The sequence below is a fragment of the Bombus pascuorum genome, chromosome 1 (assembly GCF_905332965.1).
Source record: "Bombus pascuorum chromosome 1, iyBomPasc1.1, whole genome shotgun sequence".
Taxonomy (NCBI): Eukaryota; Metazoa; Arthropoda; class Insecta; order Hymenoptera; family Apidae; genus Bombus; species Bombus pascuorum.
This window is the reverse complement of record NC_083488.1, coordinates 21,605,272-21,625,413: the sequence shown is the minus strand read 5'-3', so window position 1 is coordinate 21,625,413 and position 20,142 is coordinate 21,605,272. Positions and strand designations below refer to the sequence as shown.

Genomic DNA, 20,142 nt, shown 5'->3' with positions numbered 1-20,142 from the left:
GTTTATCTCCGAGGCTTCTTCCAGACCATCGTATTTGCTATGGAGCTGTTGTTTTATTTGTTCCACAAGATGTGCGGAGCCGTTTATTACTTTTTTCAATTGATCCTCCAGATGGGTAGGTTCTATAGATCCTACAAACTTATGCAAATCGACAATTTTAGAGCTTTTGTCCACAACATGGAACAAATCTTGGCTGCCACTGTTGTTATTATTACTGTGATTTTTGTCACTGCTATTATTGCTATTATTTTCTTGTGAGTTTGCTTGAGAGTTATCATTAGGCTGTAACAGCTTTTTAACATTGTTATTAGATATTTTTTACTTACTTAAAAATTAATTATATTAATTATAAAGAATTATATTGTTAGATAAGATGAAAATAATATATAATACATTTAAATGTAATTAATATGGATTTGAAATGAAATTACTACTTTAAATATTATTTAACTTCAAATTTTCTTAATATTGTTAAGCGTTATAAATCTATTCCAATTCATTATGTATAAAAATCATTAATTGATACATACCTTAAGAGGATTTGGTATTGAGTTTAATGGATCAAACGGAAGAGCCTGTATTAAAAGATCAAGAAAAAAGGTAATGGTCAGTTAAGCGTTATAAATCTATTCTAATTCATTATGTATAAAAATCATTAATTGATACTTACCTTAAGAGGATTTGGTATTGGGTTTAATATATCAAACGGAAGAGCCTATATTAAAAGATCAAGAAAAATGTAATGGTCAGTTAACAGATAGAAGAGAGAAAATGTTCTATATAGAAGTCATGCAAAATGAGTAAACGGAGAACATAGGTAAGTATAATTAGAAATCATAAATAAGTATAATTATTAAAATGATCAGACACAATAATTTATTTTCAGTATAGAATATTATAGAACGAAGTATCATACGTACAAGAACAGCGGCAATGCCGAGAGTGGCGAAAATTGGTAAGAACTTAAACATGATTTTCAATGACGATGCTTGTAGCAACAAACTTGTCAAAAATGTATGCTGTAATTTAAACATGCCTGCTATTTATATATCCATCTGTATCTATGATTAACATCTGTATCAATAAAAAATGAACTCACTGTATGAAAGCACTAACAAAGCTTGAATAGCGTCATAATATTTACTTGTTATTACAATTCATAAAACTGTGTTATCTAATTCAAACAACTCATTAACTTTCTTTTATTTGAAAATTAAGTAAACAAGATGAATATTCAACAGAAATGAATGGTCGTATGTTGATAAAAATAAAATAAAATAAAATAAAAGTAGTTTTTAAACTTTAATAAGCAGTATTAATTAAATTTTCGCATTTTTTCCTGATACTTAACTAATATTGGATTTCAAATTTACCGCGTTATGGTTTAAATTTTCTTACTATAGTAAATAATTCGTTCAATTTAGATTGGTCATTACCGGTTAACTTCAGTCAAGATGTATTTCAATAACTATTTTTGTAAGATTTTATGAGATCAAAATTTTGTACAGATTTTAAGATGTAACTGTTTTCCTTATAGAAGTGGAATAAAGTGAATTTAAAATGTAAGTGTTGTATATTAACATTATAGCAGATTATAGATGTAGATATTGGCTAGTAATATTTGTTCAGCTCAGTGGTAACATTGTTATTTCAAATCTTAAATGGCTACACTAGTAAACACTGTACGTTAAAACCGTTGTACCTTGATCAGGAAAGTAATAATGTAATTATGACATAAAAATAATACAATAACGATGGAAGAATTTAATATTGATATTGTGCATGTTCTTCAGAATAGAGATTTTAGTGTGTTGCAGAAGTTAGTATCACATTGTTATGATTTTCGAGCAAAAATTGCCGCTAAAATTGAAGATACAACTGCATATGAATCTGGTATGTATATAATATATTCCTCAATTGGATATATCTAAATTATATTGTATTTTATTATAGATGTTTGTTCACGTATTGCATGAAATTTTAATGAATTCATAAAAACTTCTCCTCTTAAACCTTTGAGTACTCACTAAAATAATCAAATGTAATAAAGAAATATCCACTTTTGTATGACTTTTAATTAGTGACTTATTAATAATTTTTAACACGTATATTAATAAAACTGATTAAACAATTTAACATTGAATGGTATATATATTTTTGTAGAATTTTTCATTCAAGTAGGTGTTCCTAATGTTAATAATATATTTATATTGTTTTTTTTTTTTAGAATGTATAGAGAAAATAGCACAAAGCGGTAACAAAATATTAGAGTTAGAGCAAGAAGTTGAAAGTTTAAAATCTGATATAGATGCAACAAAATTACAACAAAAAATTATAGATAAAAAGATTACGAATGCAATTAAACAGCAAGAAAAATTAGAAGAAGAAGTTAATAATGCCAAAGTAAAAAGAGATAGTTTGTCCGTTGAAATTGTTGATTTACGTGAAGGTATTTATTATAAATATATAAACATATTATAAATATAATTTTTGTATCAGAAATCTATAGAACATTATTTTTAGAATCAGAACAAAGAAAAGAACAGAAATTATTAACTTGGAAAAGTATTAAACTTGCTTGTCACACTTATAAACAGCATTTGGGCTTTCATATAGAATTAGTCAATAATAAAGAACAAGAACAAATTAAAGTTTCCTTTTTTATAAAGAACACTAATGCAAAAGATAAATACTTTGTACAGTTACTTAATTGTAATAATCAGTGGAGAGGTATGTGTAGTATCCATTTGTAAGTATTCCAAATATATTATTTGAAATGATATGATATGAATGTATGAATAACTATGTCTTCTAGTGGAACAGATTCAACCTACTCTTAAAGGAGAACATTTGAGTGAGTTTGAAGGAATTATTGACTTCTCTAAACAATCAGAAGTTTTGGATGTAACTGCGCTTCTTTGTAAGCTCAGAGAAACTTTTGTTAAGTATTACTAAAAACAAAATAAAATTGAAACGTTATATATATACATAGGTACGGATAAATTTATAACATTGATGCTATTTATTATAAGATTAAAGCCTTTATTAATAAAAATTAATAACTGAATTGCTTTATTACATATGAAAAATTTGCAACACTATATATAGCAAAACTTAACATTGGTATAATTTTATTAAAATATATTCATTATTAGTATAAGTATCTGTGGTATTGTTACATACATATGTTGTGACACGTATCTTAATGTACTATTTGCCTACAGCTCAGATTGGAAACAGTAAACTGCTAATCACAGTGTAGATAAATTATTTAGATACTAAAATTATAAAGAAGTTTCCACTTGATTTCTACTTATATATGGCACTTATATATATGATACATTTGAAATTATCTATTCCATGAGTGGTTAAGTTTATTTTAAATTGTTAATTTTACTAAATTGTAAATATATATTTATTTATCTAGTTATCAAAAATCTGTTATAAATATTATCTAATACTCGATCATTTAATTTTTATTTCTTGCCGTCTTTAAAATTCTCTTATTTAAAAAATATTTTATTATTAAATTATTTCGATTTCAAGTCCTAGCCATTGAAGCTAGCAGTCGATATTAACAACTGTTTTCTTCTCGATATATTAAAAACTCGTTTCTATGCAACAGACAAAATCCAATTATATTTCGTATAAAACCTATTGATCATTTCAAAACAAAAGAGACGAACATATGACATTATGAATAAACCTTTAACGATGTTATTGTTTTGTTTATACTGGAAAAAATTCTGAAATTTTTTAATTTTTCATGATTTTGTTTTTATTTGAATATACAATTATGCGTTGGGTCGTTAAATCGCATCAGAATTATAGTGTTCAAACGATATCGATCGATTGAAATTTGTTGAATTCAATTTTTTCATCACTCGTGCGGAAAATTGAATTTTTCACTATTTACTGTATTTTACATTCAATTTTGATGTTAACATAGCTACTTACGGGATATTTACGCGTCTTACTCGTACATGGAAAGGGCCAATTTATTATGTATGCGTAGAAGCACGTTGATAACAATTCATCCCTATTGGCAAGAGTTAACGAGAGAGTCAATTGATCGCCCACTGCCAATCAGCCCATATCGCGTACACAACGTCAGTTAACAGATTTCACTTACACTATTGACCCGCCCGATCGTTCATTTACTCGGTCATTCAGGAATTTAATTAAAGATCGAAACGTTGACGATGGGAATCGATGCATTACTATGATGTACACTAGCCGTATTCACGTTGTCTGTGTTCGATCGGGTTCGATACGATTAATGCCTAGTAAATCTCTATTTATTATATTTAATTTAAAATTTCATATTTTCGCTTAATAGAAAATAAATATTCAATTATTATACTGAATGCGTCAACGAATATTCTACGTATTATCTTACACAATGTAATGTCATACTAGATATTACTCGTATCAACCGATGTTATTAATGAATAATCTAAGGCAATGGGAGCACGAAAAATCATGATACACGATACATCGCATAAGCGTTACGGATAATACTTTGAAGTATGAATGATTAAATGATGATGATTTCGAGCTCGATTAAAAGGTAATTTAATTAATCGATTTCGAAAGCTTCGTGTGTGTATACACACACACGTATATAATATATTATATATATATACATGTATATGTATATATATATAATTATTTCAAGATATTAATACAATAAAAGAAGTAGACGAAAATCCTAAATAATACGACGCAAATTGGAATTTGAAATGGACGCTCGAAGAATCGTCTAATTCTACCGCAAACAAGGTGCGTGATATTAAAGAAGTAACGGAATTAATGACTATTTACAGCGTAATAATGTCACCTACTATAAAACAGAAACTTAAGCAAGTTGTTTCTGGACCTCGACTTAGACAAAGGTGATATTCATCAATTCTTTCAGCTTACGTTCGCATGAGTATATAACATCTTTTTTTTTTCTTTTCTTTTTTGATTTTCTTGGACACGTTGGAGTTCGTTTTCGAGTCTTCGTGCTCCACTGTTCCACATAGTTAAAACTAAAATGTGGGAAATCGTTCCGTTCTGATAAAAGGAAACATACCTATCATGATATGTGTTGGAAACTCGCTAAAATAAATATATATCTCTCGTTACGTAATAATTACTACAGCAAATGCAGTACACATCTATCGATTAGAGACCGACGTCTGATCGTGAAAGGTTGTCAGCTGTCGATTATGGGATTCGTCGCGAGCGACGTATGAAATGTCTCGTCAGTGTTCGTGATTTCCATGAATGTATGTGAGTATGTATGCGTGTATATGTATATATATGTATGTGTGTTATCCTATTATTATTATACAATGTTTTTTTTATTTGGATGCTTCCAAGAAATACACGCAAGCGGATTAGATTAAACGAACTAAAACGCCCGTATCGAACTTGAAAGCGAGGCTATACCAAGATTCGCACCGCCCGTTTCTTCACACTTCTGGTTTATCACAATGATCAATAGAACGGGCATTTCAACGTCACCGTGTCCATCTCACGTATGTTTATCATCGTTTGTATTATTACATGTGTAGCCTCGCGCAAACGGGCGACCACGAATCGAATAAATTCGTTCTTCTTCGTCTTCTTTGTCTCCGTTCGAACTTTCTTTTGTCCATCGATTGCGTCCTACGATTCTCATTCTACTTCTAATGGACTACTCGAGGGTCGCGGCGAAAGAAACATTTCCTCCGGAAGCAGCGGCGGCGGCGGCCAATAACAGCGTTGGTGGTAACGGCGGAAGCGGCGATGTTTGCTCGGTGGGAGTTGCAACGGTCGTTGGACAATTATTGGCCACACCATAGACTTTCGCGTGATTGACTTCGAAAGCCACGGTCAAGTCTGCGAGTCCAGGATCGCACAACACTGGATTATCTGCAAGCAAAAAAACATCGGAAGATCGCAAAGGGGAAACTTTTTTCTTTTTTATTCCGTGACGTGTATCAAAGGCAGATAAGCAAGAAGTTAGATAGGCGTCTGGCTGGCATGCGTGAGTGAACACATTTTCCAAGCAGTAAAAGTCGTACAACTATGACATCACGATTAGCGATGTGCTCTAAGAAACATAGTATGTGGCGAATTACACGTACAATTATATGAAAAATTCTTTTAATTTAATTCTTAAATGGGTAGATTTGGTAGGTCTACAGTCTTGGAAACGCTGAAAATCGTTGAAAGAGTACTGTTCGATATTCTATTTTTACAACTTTTATATTTTTAATATTTCATATGGGATATCATAATAAATGAAGATTATGAAAGCTATCGAAACTTTTAAGACATTCGAGACCTATAGGATTTTCAAGAAAATCAAATATCGAATCACATTCGAAATAATTTGAAAAACATCGAATCTCTTTTAGGTTAACACTTTTATATTTTTAATATTTCATATGGAGTATCATAATAAATGAAGATTATGAAAGCTATCGAAACTTTCAAGACATTCAAGACCTATAGGATTTCAAGAAAATCAAATATCGAATCACATTCGAAGTAACTTGAAAAACATCGAATCTCTTTTAGGTTAACACTATCACGTTTGGTGGCACCAACGTGTTGACAAGTGCAGGCCAAATGTTAGTGTCCGGTGGCATCACGTTGGTGTCACGCGCAAGTCGATCCTTTACGTAAAGTTTACGACAGTTTAGTATCTTTCTACCAAAAAAATGCCGGTTACTGTTTAAAGCTATTAGTAAATTTACGCGGACGGCAAAGTGTTATAATTTAAACACCCATCGCTGATTATCAGATAGTTTGTCGAAGTCTACCAAAAAACTTTTGCAGACGGATTGTTGACTAAGATATAGAAAATGTTTGCTTGCATCTCGATGACCGAGTTCGTATCGGTCGCGAAAGGCTTCGTAAACATATGATCGTGTGTCGCGAATCCGATAATAATGACAGGGGGCAACGGAATTGTCGTTTATCGGAGATTTTCATATGTAGAGGGAATAGTCGTTCAATGAAAGCGTGAACGAAAAGAGAGACCGAGAAATAACGAAGCTAACCGAGATAACAGGATTGAACGATAATAACCGTACCATGAAAACCCACATATATTTAACAATAACAACAGCTAACAATCCGTCTTGGGTATACAATAAATAATACGAGATGGCGCCACGACGGAGGTTATCACGTGAAATGTAACTTATAACAAAATAATGTACAGCTTTGAAGCCGAACGGAGCCACGCTATTATCAAGTAATAATTTATTTTCTGCCGCCACCGGCCATTCTCATGACCCGTTCCCTCTTTCTGTCTCGTTTCATCTTCCATAACGCTTGGCCTCGCGACACTTAACGATGTATTTATTAATTACGCACTGGCGCCCATTCAACGCGTCTGCGTTCCACAAAGACGTTATCCTTTTGCGAGGGTGGAAAGCAAAATCGAATGACCGTTCGTATCGTACGATCGGATGACTCGTCGTTGCACGAACCAGACGATTATGCGTATTTGCGCATAACGGTTATTAATAAGAAGTTCATGTTATATTACATTATATTATTCCTTTTTTTGGTTTCGAGCTTTTAACTAGATCACGAGTGTTTATACGAATTTGCCTATATTTTATATGATAGCTAAATCGGGATTTCTCTCATCCTTCGGGAGATGTTATAAAATTCATCAACCATATACGAAGACAACTGAAGAAATGAAACCTAAGCAAGAATTTGTTTCATCTATTAAATATTATAACGAATACTCTACTTTAGATATCTTTTTGCATATTTGATGTGCATTCTGTAAATTCTTACATCTCCAACTTTTCCACGAATACATAAAAATCCGCAGTCTAGTTATAAGTTGTAACATAGTATTACATCTTGTTTAGTTATAACAGTTACCCGGTACTATATCTTAAGTATGTTATATGCACTCTATATATTTTCATGCAATAAAATTTTCCATAAATGCACAAACATCCACAATCTTCTAATGATATGTCTATAATTTTTCGAATTTTACAGATTATACCATCTTTGTTGATCTGTCGACGGAATTATGTATTTTGTATCTTTGTCTCAGAGATTAAAATAGAATGAAAATCTTCAACTTTGTTCAATGAGATCTTCAATTTTATAGGAACTAGAGATATTTTATTAGAGATATTTCACGAAGAATGACCATTAACGAATACATCATTCTTTTCGTCAAAATGATATCCCTAAATGATGCGTTTATAACATCAAAAATACCTGTGTTTATTCGTTCTACTCTTTGCGCAATCTAGAAAATTCTGGTCTTTTATCTACTGCTGTTTGCGCTTTATTAAAGAAACGGCGCACTGATCTTTCATTAAATGAAGTTTCGCCTTTAACCTTATCATCGATTGGAAATATTAGATTAAGTAGGAAATAGTTCGCGCGGTTTTGTGTTACAAATAAATTCTGATCGAAGTCATAATATTTTGCAAAGAAGAAAAAAAGTATAACAATTACGGTGTCATTACAATCCCCATGTAATCGGCATACGTTAGTTTGAGGTTTAAATTCAAATATTCATTGAATGAAAACTTTGATAATTACAATTTTCTCTTAAGTTGTCCAAACTGTTACTGCAAATATTTTTTACAGGCAAGGAGAGAATATACTTTCTTTATTAGTCAGAAAAACTCTTCCGCATTCTTCTTACAGTTTAAATTTCCTTGTGACTATTACTCGTTATCTGTGATAAATTATTTTGTAAATAAGTAATGGTTACAAATAAATCTTATTGTTAATCGAAATTAAATGTCAAATTAAATGCAACTAAAACGTTTTTATATTAACTGAATGTGTAAGATTATAGAATTTTCGAGAAAAATTCACACTATTTGAATATTTGCTATAAATCTGCACAAATGTTTTTGTATTTATTTAGCGATTTGTTCAAATTAAGTATATCGAGGGAACAGATTGAAAAAATGTGTCAATTTACTCAAGCGTAAATGAAGACATAATGTTCGATAACACTGATAACGGATACGTTTAATCTTACCTTGAAGATATATGCGAAGCACGTCAGGCACACCATGAACAGTGCAACGTGTGTTCGCCACGAGTTCCGGCATCAGAGTACGTATCCGATTTGCGCTCACATCTGCCCAGCAGAGCACAGGAAATCCACGGAAGTCTCTCTCGGACAATGTTACCAAACGATTGTGCGATGCGTTCAATTCCTCCAGGGAAGGAAGCCACGTCTATAAAGATCATCATCGAAAGATATTGTGATGAAGACAGATTCTTGCCGAGGTATCATTACAGGATATGTTTAATTTGTTTGGAATACATATATAAAAAAATTGAAGATCTAAATAAATTATTTTTACGCAAAGATTGTTTGATCGAAAGAGAAAAATCATGTTCTAAATAAGTTCCTTATAAACGAATATTGAAAAGATAGAATATTATACTTTCTTCATTATAACACGACAATATTGATCGAAGTGATTTTAGTGTTTGTTGTAAAAAGAAAAATTATATCGGAACTAGAGATATTTTATAATATCTTTAATAATAATCTTTTGAAGATTTCTAATAAATCGTAGATTCAAAAATATTTGGGAAGATTTTTTTAAATAGAATTTGATATTTTCTTAATTATAGTATGATATTATTGATGGAGATGATTTCGATAGTTTTTAATTAAAGATCATTCGCGAGTTTTATTTTACCGTAAATTTTATGGAAAATACTTTCTTACGTCTTTAATAGCTCGATATTCTCGTATCTAAACGAATCAAATAGACGTAAAATCTTCACGGTAGAATGATCATTCGATTAAACACGACATACGTTTGAATAAATTTCACGCATATTATACCTCTGACGTATCTTCAAGTGTAGTAAGCTCGTTGTGAGAGAGATCGAGGACTTTGAGACCATCGAGGCCTCGTAGATCACGCTGTCCAATCGTCGGTCCTAAAGCGTTGTAACTGAGATTCAGCTTCTGTAATTCCTTCATTCCAAGGAATAACGAGCCGTCCAAGCTTCGAAGTTCGTTGTGTTGCAGTTGCATATCTTGAATATTTCCGCCCGCCGTTTCTTCTCCTTCCTCTTCTACTAAATTCTGTAAATATAAGAGGAACGAACTTCTTCTACTAAGTTCTGTAAATATGAAAGGAACGATCTTCTAATAAATTCTGTAAATATAAGAGGAACAAACTTCTCTTACATATTCAAATGATCGAGTACTTTGAAATATGACTTTAAAAATACTCATTTGAATTTAAAAATATGTATTATTTGCGATGTAATCTTATATAAGAGTACCATTTTTATTCATTTGAGCATGACGTATTTGCATACATGATCAATGAGAACTATCAATGTAGTTAATGAATTTACACTTGAACAAATTAAAATATTTATATAAAATTATACTATAATTTTCTTGGAAGAAATAAAATATTTAAATGATAATTTAATGTGTAAATATCTTCATAAGCAAAAAGTTAATTCTATAATATAATTCTAAAAAATTTTTCATCTTAATGTAGAATATCAAAAATCGTTGAATGTTCTTCTATATGAAAATGTACATATACTTTAGGTTTTGCAATAGTTCATTGCGTATGTGGTAGAAGTAAATTAGTCCGGATATTAGGTGTGTACCTCTGACGGCGTTCTTCCTCTGTGGAGTCGCGCGATTCTGTTGTTCGAGAGATCGAGCAATCGTAGCTCGCGCAGGCCACGAAGTGACGCGAATGAGAACTCGCGAAGCTCGTTGTGCGTCAAGTTTAAACACTTGAGAGACCTGAGAGGGTAAAGGACACTGTTGCCCCCGTTTCCGTCGCCATTACCATTACCCGCGCTACCCAACGATTTTAGAGAATTGTGTCCGAGCTCTAGATCTTCTAACATCTCTGCTTCTAGGAAATCTTCTTCCGTTAACTGAGAACAAAGATTTTGCTTGCCAATATTATCACTGATGATATTTCATATTATCTGTCTATTAAAAGTTTCGTTAATTACTACATTCTCTTTGTTGCATATAATATTAATTATTTCACTGTATCAATTTAATAGACGTAATAGGTTTCTTTTGATATAATATGGTCGGCTTTAATTTGCGAAATAACAAGTAACAGCCAAGAGTGAAACCTTTGCTGTCGATTCAAGAAGTCGATCAAATCGTCCAATTACGACTAAGACCATCGCATGTTAACCGTCCATCGTAATAAAAATTTAATCCACGAAACGGAAGCGTACGACATAATAATCACATTAGGATGTAGTAATTGACTTAATGTACGGAACATTGAACGAACGCCTCCACGCGTTATCATACATCGTGATCATGCACTTGCACTTCATACGAGTATCTGAATGTTGTACAGGCCACCGTTACGTAGATATCAGTACATTATATTTGCAGATGATATTTAATAAACTATTTTGAATCGTTTTAATAAACCGAAATAAAACTAACTATTACACTATGTTTTAGGTCGGATCAGAACGTGCATTCTTTACATTTTTAGAAGGGAGGATAATCTAAAATATTGGTAATCTTAATAATTTTCTTCTACTGAATAAGAAAGTTAGTTATTTGTTATTTATTATATTTGTTCATCGATTACCTCTTGCAGATCGTTGTACGAAAGTTCGAGAAACTTCAATCTACGAGCCTTTTGCAGCGTGCCATCGAGACTGCGAATCTTATTGTGCTGAAGATACAGACTTTCCAAACGATGTAAGTAGCGAAATTCTGCCGGCAAGTGAGTTAATTTATTGTCCACGGCGTAGAGCATCTTCAGGTTATGGCCAGAAGACGGTAGCTCACCATCTAAAGACGTGAGCTCGTTGGCGTTAATTAGCAACCACTCCAACTGATTCAAATCTCTGAAACAAGATTAAGCCGTGTGGATGGCGATGATGCTCTCGTTCCAATAAAATCCAAAAAGAACAAATCTTTGCTTGTTCCATTGAATGAACGAACCAAAAATTTCTTCATTTTTCTTCTATACTTCTTTTTCCTCTTTTATTTTCTTTTTCTTTTTTATGGATCCAATTTAAATTTCAGAAAAGAGGAAAGAAAAGGAAAGAAACGGTTCTCGAACACGTGACTAGATCGCAAGCTTAATTGTTCTCTCCTTTGCATATAATCTGCGTGCACGTTTGCTTAATCATTCGGCCGAGTCCGAGGAGCTGCTCGTTGCATCAACGATGAATAGAGCCAATTAAGTAAGAGCCACTGTTGGAATGGTAAACAGGATGTCCGATACGTTCTAGGAGGTTCGTGAATGGACGTATATTTTCGGTAATCAAGAAAGTGTCTTACCGTAACGTTCGATTCAGGCTTTGTAACTGATTGCGGCCAACGTGTAGGTGCTTCACTAATGGTGGCAACGAGCCTGGCACCATTTCTGAAATCGCATTTCCGGCCAACAGGAGATGCTGTAATGTCGGATTGTACTGAAAATAATAAGGTAAAATGTGTATTTTAAGAATACATGTGTTAAAACAATAGAAATTATATAGGTTCAAGCTATATTTACATGTGCATTATCTTATATAAAATAAATTCATCATTTAGTTTAGATAAAAAAAATAAAAAAAGAAGAAGAAACAAGAAAATAGAAGAGAAAGAAAAATGTAAAAGGAAGAAGGAAATAGAAATGAAACAGCAATTTAAAGAGATTGTATTCATCAGCGTCGACAAACGTGATTAAATATGAGATCGCACAACGTTTAATCAAGAGTGACGGCTACACGATAAGTATTAACAGATTACATATTAAAGCAACATTGTTAAACAACAAGAATTTTTTGAACCATGCTAAACGTTCATGTTCCAACGAGAATCCGAGATATTTACGATCCGCGTTTACTGAAACCAATTGATCCGAATCAACAGCTGTTTACAACAGTCACGCGATAAACATTTTTTTCCGATAATTCATCACATAGACGGTATTGTTACATCAAACTTGTCCGTTTTCCTCTTGTTTACATATATACGATATAATATTACAATATTTAATTTACTATAAAGCGTATGAGTAAGCGTGATTTCAAACATATTTTATTTCTAGTTACTTCAGAATAGACACTTGCAATTAGTATACATTATTTCGTTTCTTAATCATGCAATTAAAACTTTACGATACGAGTCTTAACCCTGCTGTGATCTTCGAACTTAAGATTCGATCGAAAATGAATCAAAGAGCGCCGGAGGGTTAATCTCTTGTAGAGTTAGTTAATCTAATGTACATAATATATATACGTAACTGATTCTGTTTCATCAACGAGTATCTCGTCTAAGCAACTGAAACTGTCTCTTTAACATGAGATATTTGCAATTATCAACCTATTTCATAAAGTCGCCAAATAGACGGAGATTCAAAAAAAGTACGTGTACAAGATTTTTGCATATTTCTATTGTTCTTTAACTCGCGAATCGTGTGATAAGTAACACGAGGCAGTGGTAAAAAAAAAAAAAAAAAAAAAAAAAAAATATTCCAATAAGTAGCACGAATCGTTTGAGGAACGATTGGCGGACAATTCTCTGCACGTGGCCGGTCACGTGCGCGACAAGCGCCAGGGGAACCCCACCAAGCTCTCTACTAGCTGTCTTCCTCTCTTCGAGATGAATTGTTCGTTCATACGTCGCGCCGGCTACAAATACATCGTGAAGTCACGCGTAATATGCAAAACGTGCTTAGAATATATTGTCCCTACGGTGTGTTGATTTAATAGACATCATTGATATAGCAGTAAAAAGGAAAAGAAAACAAAGTAGTACAGAAAAATAAGCGAACGAGACTGTGAAATAGATCTTTTTTTAGATAGAATGCTTTACGTATAACTTGTCGTAAATAATCCACGCGCCAGTCTCAAACGATTTCCACATAATTTATTTATTCGTTTCATTGAATCACATTAGAGTACTATGTAACAGTATACGCAAAAGTTTCATTGTAAACAGGAATCGTAAAAGATGAATATGCAAAACATTGGATGCTATTCGTTGCAAATGAGATCAGATTTATCCAATTCGATAAATGAAATATCTGAACAGAATTCGGTGTTAACACGGTCAACAGAGGTTACATCAAATCTTGTAAACTGTTCGTCATTAATGATGCGTTTATGTTCTTCCTGTTTATAAACTGTTTCATACAATCGATGCTAAATACCATTGCTGATGAACCCGTTTTCTTTTTTCGTTTACTTTTTCTTATGCACGTGGCAGTATATTTGCATAAAATACTGAGAAAATAAGAGATGCATATAAACGAAGCTTCGTGCTTACGCACTACGATCGATACGTTAGGGGATCGTATCCACGTGTTTAGTATTCTCGCGTAGATCGTTAGAAGACACTTTGCGATAAATGATTCAAACTTCTCGCGCAATCGTGAGATGCACAAGAAATACAAGCTTCGATTCCTGAACACGTGTCTCGACATAATACGTATATATTCACTCGCGAGGAAGAAAATTAATAAATGATGCAAACAGATTCTTATGAGTACGCATGCATACCTTAAAGTCATCCGAGTCTATACGGCTTATCCGATTTCTGCTGAGATCTAGGGTCCTCAGCAATGAGAGATGCGACAGAATATGTCTCGGTATAGATGGTACTTCGTTATCCGCGAGACTAAGATATTGCGTTCTTCCCAACCCCGCGAAAACTTCGCCGTCTACGAACCTACAAAATATGAAGTCGCTTTTTAATTCTATTATTCGAGCATAGGTCCATTACAAATTAAGATCTTTACTTTTATAATTAAGTTGTTGAAGATATTTCGCGACGATAAGATATACAGATTTTTCGTGAGATATAAATAAGAAAATTAAAAAATTTAAGAAATACACATTACTTTGGAATTAAATCGAGCGAAATGAAGATTCGATCAACTTGCAGATTATTTATTTAAGAAAGAAAAATGTTCATTGTTTTCATTCAATAATACAAACATTTGCTTGACATGTTCCTGCAACCATAGATTTTTGGATCTCAAGATAATTAAGATCGCTCAAGATGATGATCAAATATGAAAAAGAGATGAAAAATCTTGCCCTCGAGAAATTTGGAATGTCATCTGACGATAGTGCGTTATCTCCGTACGCAGACGATCAAAAACGGAGTAACTTATGTCCCTTGTAAACACATGGCTAGCAAGCGATACACAATCAATCCTCAATTATCTCAAGTTATCGCTTATTGTCCTAGTCATGGACCAACGAAGTAGGTCTAAATCTTTCCGTGATAGTCGGGTTAAGGGCAAGAAGATTTGACTTACGACTTACATCAAGCGTAAAGTGTGAGAATTCTTATAACTTGAACCATTTCATCGTTCTTATTTCTACGAATTTCTATAACAAGCGACATAGAACTAAAACTTAGATTTTCCTCGTTATACAATTTTTCCACGATACTTTTCATTTTCACTTTCATGAAACTCCGATAAAATAAATTAGAATTAAAATTGTTTATAATATTAATTTCATTTTTTACTCATATTTCGAAAATATCATTTATACGATAAAAGAAAGAAATTATACTACATCGATTTATTTAAAAACTCATTGTAGGGAAAATTTGTTCAATTAAAGCTAAAGATGAACTGTCTGTCAGTTGCCTCCATTTTATAGAAGTTGCTTTTTCTTCTTTCTCTTTTCTCATGCAACTTGTATAGTCATGCCTCTAGAGTTGCGCAAATTCTTATCGAAGTAGGCGAGTTTACAAAGAATGGACCAATGAAATTGTTCAATTGTAAAACATAGGCGAAACACGGTTATTATCGTTTAATTATTCACATAATGTTGGCTCACAGCATTTCGTTATTTAATTATTCCGAGACGATAAGCGGAGGGCTTCTTGTTGATAACTCGTTCGAAAAGGTCGGACACGATTAAGATTTCATTCTCGTGCCCGTAGCTCTGCCTCTTTTTCTATCTTTCGTGGGTAACGACGACGCATTCTCGATGATTGTTCGTCCGTCAAGGACTTTCGTTTTCTCTCATCTGGCAAGTATCACCGTGTATCAGGATAATCAAGGAAGACCAGTGTCCGTCCTTTGTGCCCGTTCGAGAAAACAAAACGACGATATTTATCTAGAAACAAGGAAATTCTCGCGATTCTTGATACGTTTATCCTTAATCGGTAAATTTGTAATTAACGATCGATCAAGCTTCATCTACCATATTAACGCATGAATTCATATCTTTTTTTTTCCCCCGATAAAGCAATTATTTTTTCAAGGATCTTCAACAAAGGCTTGAACGTTACCTTCACCTTTTATAGTCGTTTTATTATTTCGTCGTTTTGTCGTAATAAAAGTTGTTGCATTCGTTCCGCACAATGTAGCACTTTCTAGATGTTCAAAATTTTGTCTCTCGTTTCACTATCGTCGTATTATTTAATATTCTATCTGAGCAGCCGTGTAAAAATATATAAAAGCAACTAATATCTTCCGAAGATAAATGAGGACAAAGATTATAGTTGTTAATCCAAATACATTCCAGCAATGTACACGTACATTAGAATCAATGTATTATAAATTGAAGGACACTGCTGTTACTCTACACGCTTATCTGGAGACGCATCATTTTCTACAAAACACTTCGTATCTGTTTCTTCAAACAACTCAAAAAGGTTTTTACCATCGAACATTACGGTATAACTGTCAGTTTGAAAAATAATTTTATCAACTAGAATTTCTTCTTTGTTACGTATAAATGTCTTTACTCAATACTTGCAACATCAGACGATGACCTTTTACGAAGATATTGTTATTCGTATCGACAATGTATACGATGTATTCACACGCATGCTTTTCTACAAGTTCTGAATGACAATCATTTACGTACAAATACTTGTCATAAATTTCTTTTCGTCTTTTCTATTACATATGCTGCTCCAAATTTCTTCTTCTACAATCTGTTTGTATTTCATACCTTACGAAAGTTCTGACGATATTTCGTCAGTGATTGAGGAACTTTATGGTCAGACAAGCGAAGTATAGTCAGACAACGCATAAATAAACATGGTTGTGTAAAGCCAACATTATAATAACGATTCAAATCTTCTGATTAATTAATTTCGTTAAACAAAGCTTTCTTCTGAAAAATCAGTAATAATAAAATATTATAATACTTTGAATATATGTCATTCTGTCAGCTGAGACCTTCACTGTGAATTTTTAGAAAAATCGATTTTTCACGGAGGAAATATTCCAACGAAAACCAAACTGCGTAGATAAATAAATTGGTCTAAATAATGTTCAGAAGAAATAGTGAAAGAATTCAGAAACTCGATCGTAGCTACCCGCGTAGTTAGAGTAAACGTGGCTGATATCACTTATCCACGAGTCATTATCGCCGTCACGATTTTCTTCATCAACATTTCATGAGACCCGTGGAATTTCCACGAGATAATGGAGGACAATTTCTTGAAACCGGAAACTCGATCCCGAGTTCATTTTTATCACAAACATCGGTATTTTGTTTCAAACTGATCAAACCAAGCTATACTTGCTTCTGAAAGAAAAATCCCTAAAATCCTGCACGGATGAAAGAAACACAAACACACGATTCCTGACCTAACTAATAGACCAAAAAAAGATAATGAATAATTAAAAAGAGACACATTACACGCACGATATTTATATACACATCAAGATAACAATTTCTTTGCAAAGAAAAAAGAAATTAAACTAAACAATTACGATATTAAACAATCCCGATTTTATGCATGTAAACTTACACACTCACCCTAGACGATCGTGATTCAGCTCGAGTTTCGTAATGGACATCCGCAGCTCTTTGAAATCATGCCGCGATATATCCCTGAGATTTGAATGAGAAACACGCAAAGTAATCTGTTGCTCGGTGGTGAATTTGCCCCTTAATGCCCCTGCCACTTGTTCGAAAGAGTCCATCCGTTCGCATACGACCTCGATCCGTTCCCCGTGTCCATGGTGACCGGCATTGTTACCGGTCGTAGCAGCAGCCGCAGCGGCTACAGCAGCGACAGCAGCCTGCGCCGGGTTGATAACGGTGCTGGAGAACGCTTCCTGTCGGCAGGTGCATGGGCTTATCTCGCGGCGAACAGCGCAATGAAGGCTCGAGCTAGCCGCCAACCCTAAAAGCGTGTAAAGCAGCCCCGACATGGTTGTTTGAACGTTAAAATGCTTCCGTGCTGGTCACCATCCAAACGGGCCAGTAGAAAGGTCCGTGCTCGTAGACAGAGGTGATCTTCCCCGGTCCGAACGGACCATGCGCATCCCCTTGATACCAATCACCTTCCACTGCTTCTCGGTTCACCGTTCCCTATCTGTCTTTGTCACTACTTTCTATGTCTGACACTTGCACCGATTTTTATTACTATCGAATAATAGAATACGCGAATCACAGGACACAAGTAATTTTACAATCACTTGGTAATAAAAGGGTAATAAAATAAATATCCACTTGAAGTAGGAGCAAAGAGTACGTTTGTAAGAGGATTAAAACCATAAGCCTCGATTCGGTGGTGATTCGAATTTAAATGGAATTAAAAAAAAAAAAAAAATAAACATAAATAACTTATTTAGAATGGCAAGTGAGAAAGAACGTACGAAGCAGATCTCATCGAGTTTCGAATGATAACGTTTAAGGGTTGAAAGTTTATCTTTCCGATAGGTGTTATTGAGTGGCTCGCGAACGACACTCGGTCACTCTGTTCGCCGACACTGGCTCTAGACTGACACTGGCCGGATACGACTGACAGCTACGTATTATCTACACTGTTCCGATCCACACCCCGGCGGGGTATATATATTCACTGCTGAAACGCGGGTGAAAGCTGACTGCTGTGTATCTATCTCCGTTTTTTTTTTCTTTCTTTTTCTCGTTCGTGCCGGACACGAAGGAGGCTTATCGTCGCCAATGGGCCCTCCTCTTGGCGCCACGAACGCGGCAACGGCATTAAGCCGCGGCGCGCCGCGCGAGACTTACTTATAGTCACAACGTCGTGCCGTGGCGCGGCGCGGCGCCGCGCCTCCGGGAGAGACTCCGACTCTTCTCAGGACTCGTACATTATGTGCGTACACCGACTCGAGTCTGTCCTCTCTTGCCTCTTCTCTCGCTTTCCATCCGTTTCTATCTTTTTATCGGCAATCGTGAATCTATTTGTCGCTTGTGTGTGTTCTCACGGATCAGCAACCGGAAGTTCCGCACGTGAAACAACCATACGTGGTCCCTTAATTTCGTCGTGTGGTTTCTATCGAGCACGAGTCTCGAGGATACACAAGATCTTCGCAATAAGTCTTCTCGTTTGTGATACATCTTTAACGATTCTAATAATCGGATGTTTCCTATAACCCGTCCTATGATTCACGAGTATCTCGATATCGTTCTGTTTTCTGGATGATTCACTGAAAGTAATTCGTCGATATATAAGTAGCAACAGTAAAGCCTCTCGAAAGTGTCACGGCAAAGCGGAAAATTGGTACGGCACGATCAAGATTTTCTTCGACAATGGCACCAGCGTGACTAACGTGAACGTTTTCACGTGAGAAGGCAAGAAATCAATTTTTTGATGCTTGTGCTCTGCACGCGCGAAGGCAGTGTTCGCATTGATAAGGATAACATTGCTCAACTTTTGACCTTTGCTTAGCCGTTCATAGGCTGAAAGAAAATACCAGATAATTCGCTCGTAGATCCTTTTCTTTCTTTTACTCTTACTCTCCTTCTCTTCTGCTTGTTTATCTCTTTTCCTCTCTCTCTCTTTTCCTTGTCATCTTTCTTCCTCTGTTGTAGCAGCTAGTAGACGACACGTACGACCGACACTCGGACTTCATAAACGGTTGATACCTTGAAAGCAAAGTCACATCATACTCTATCTTGATGATTATTTAACAATCGAGTCAAATATATGGTACATATTAAACGATGTAAACGTGCTATCGCAACACGAATTTTATACATACATTCGAGTTTCCTTTTGCCCTTCTTTTGGTCCATGACCGGACCAACCGTTCTCTCGTCCATGCAGACGCTCAGACACATTTTTAATCCCGGCTACTGCCTCGCGCGCGATAACATTAATTCCAGGTGCTTATTACGTTCTGTGTGCCTATGCAAATTTATACATACCGTAACGCGTACTTATTAAAATTACATGTAAGCGAG

At 34.3% G+C, this 20,142-nt stretch overlaps 2 protein-coding genes across 2 annotated transcripts; one reads left to right on the top strand and one right to left on the bottom strand.

Moving 5' to 3' along the window:
• Positions 1–1,602: 1,602 nt before the first annotated feature.
• On the top strand, positions 1,603–3,067 carry LOC132908125 (uncharacterized). The gene is made up of 4 exons (XM_060961801.1): positions 1,603–1,893; positions 2,228–2,449; positions 2,524–2,730; positions 2,816–3,067. Exons 1-4 carry the CDS (start codon positions 1,755–1,757, stop codon positions 2,953–2,955), a joined length of 708 nt encoding a protein of 235 aa, XP_060817784.1. The 5' UTR covers positions 1,603–1,754; the 3' UTR covers positions 2,956–3,067.
• On the bottom strand, positions 3,020–19,464 carry LOC132908096 (insulin-like growth factor-binding protein complex acid labile subunit). Its single transcript, XM_060961756.1, has 8 exons — positions 17,743–19,464; positions 14,506–14,674; positions 12,299–12,432; positions 11,598–11,859; positions 10,630–10,908; positions 9,839–10,084; positions 9,014–9,215; positions 3,020–5,901 (listed from the first exon to the last, which is right to left on the bottom strand). The coding sequence occupies exons 1-8, from the start codon at positions 18,138–18,140 to the stop codon at positions 5,684–5,686; spliced, it is 1,908 nt and encodes a 635-aa protein (XP_060817739.1). The 5' UTR covers positions 18,141–19,464; the 3' UTR covers positions 3,020–5,683.
• Between the last annotated feature and the right edge of the window lie 678 nt (positions 19,465–20,142).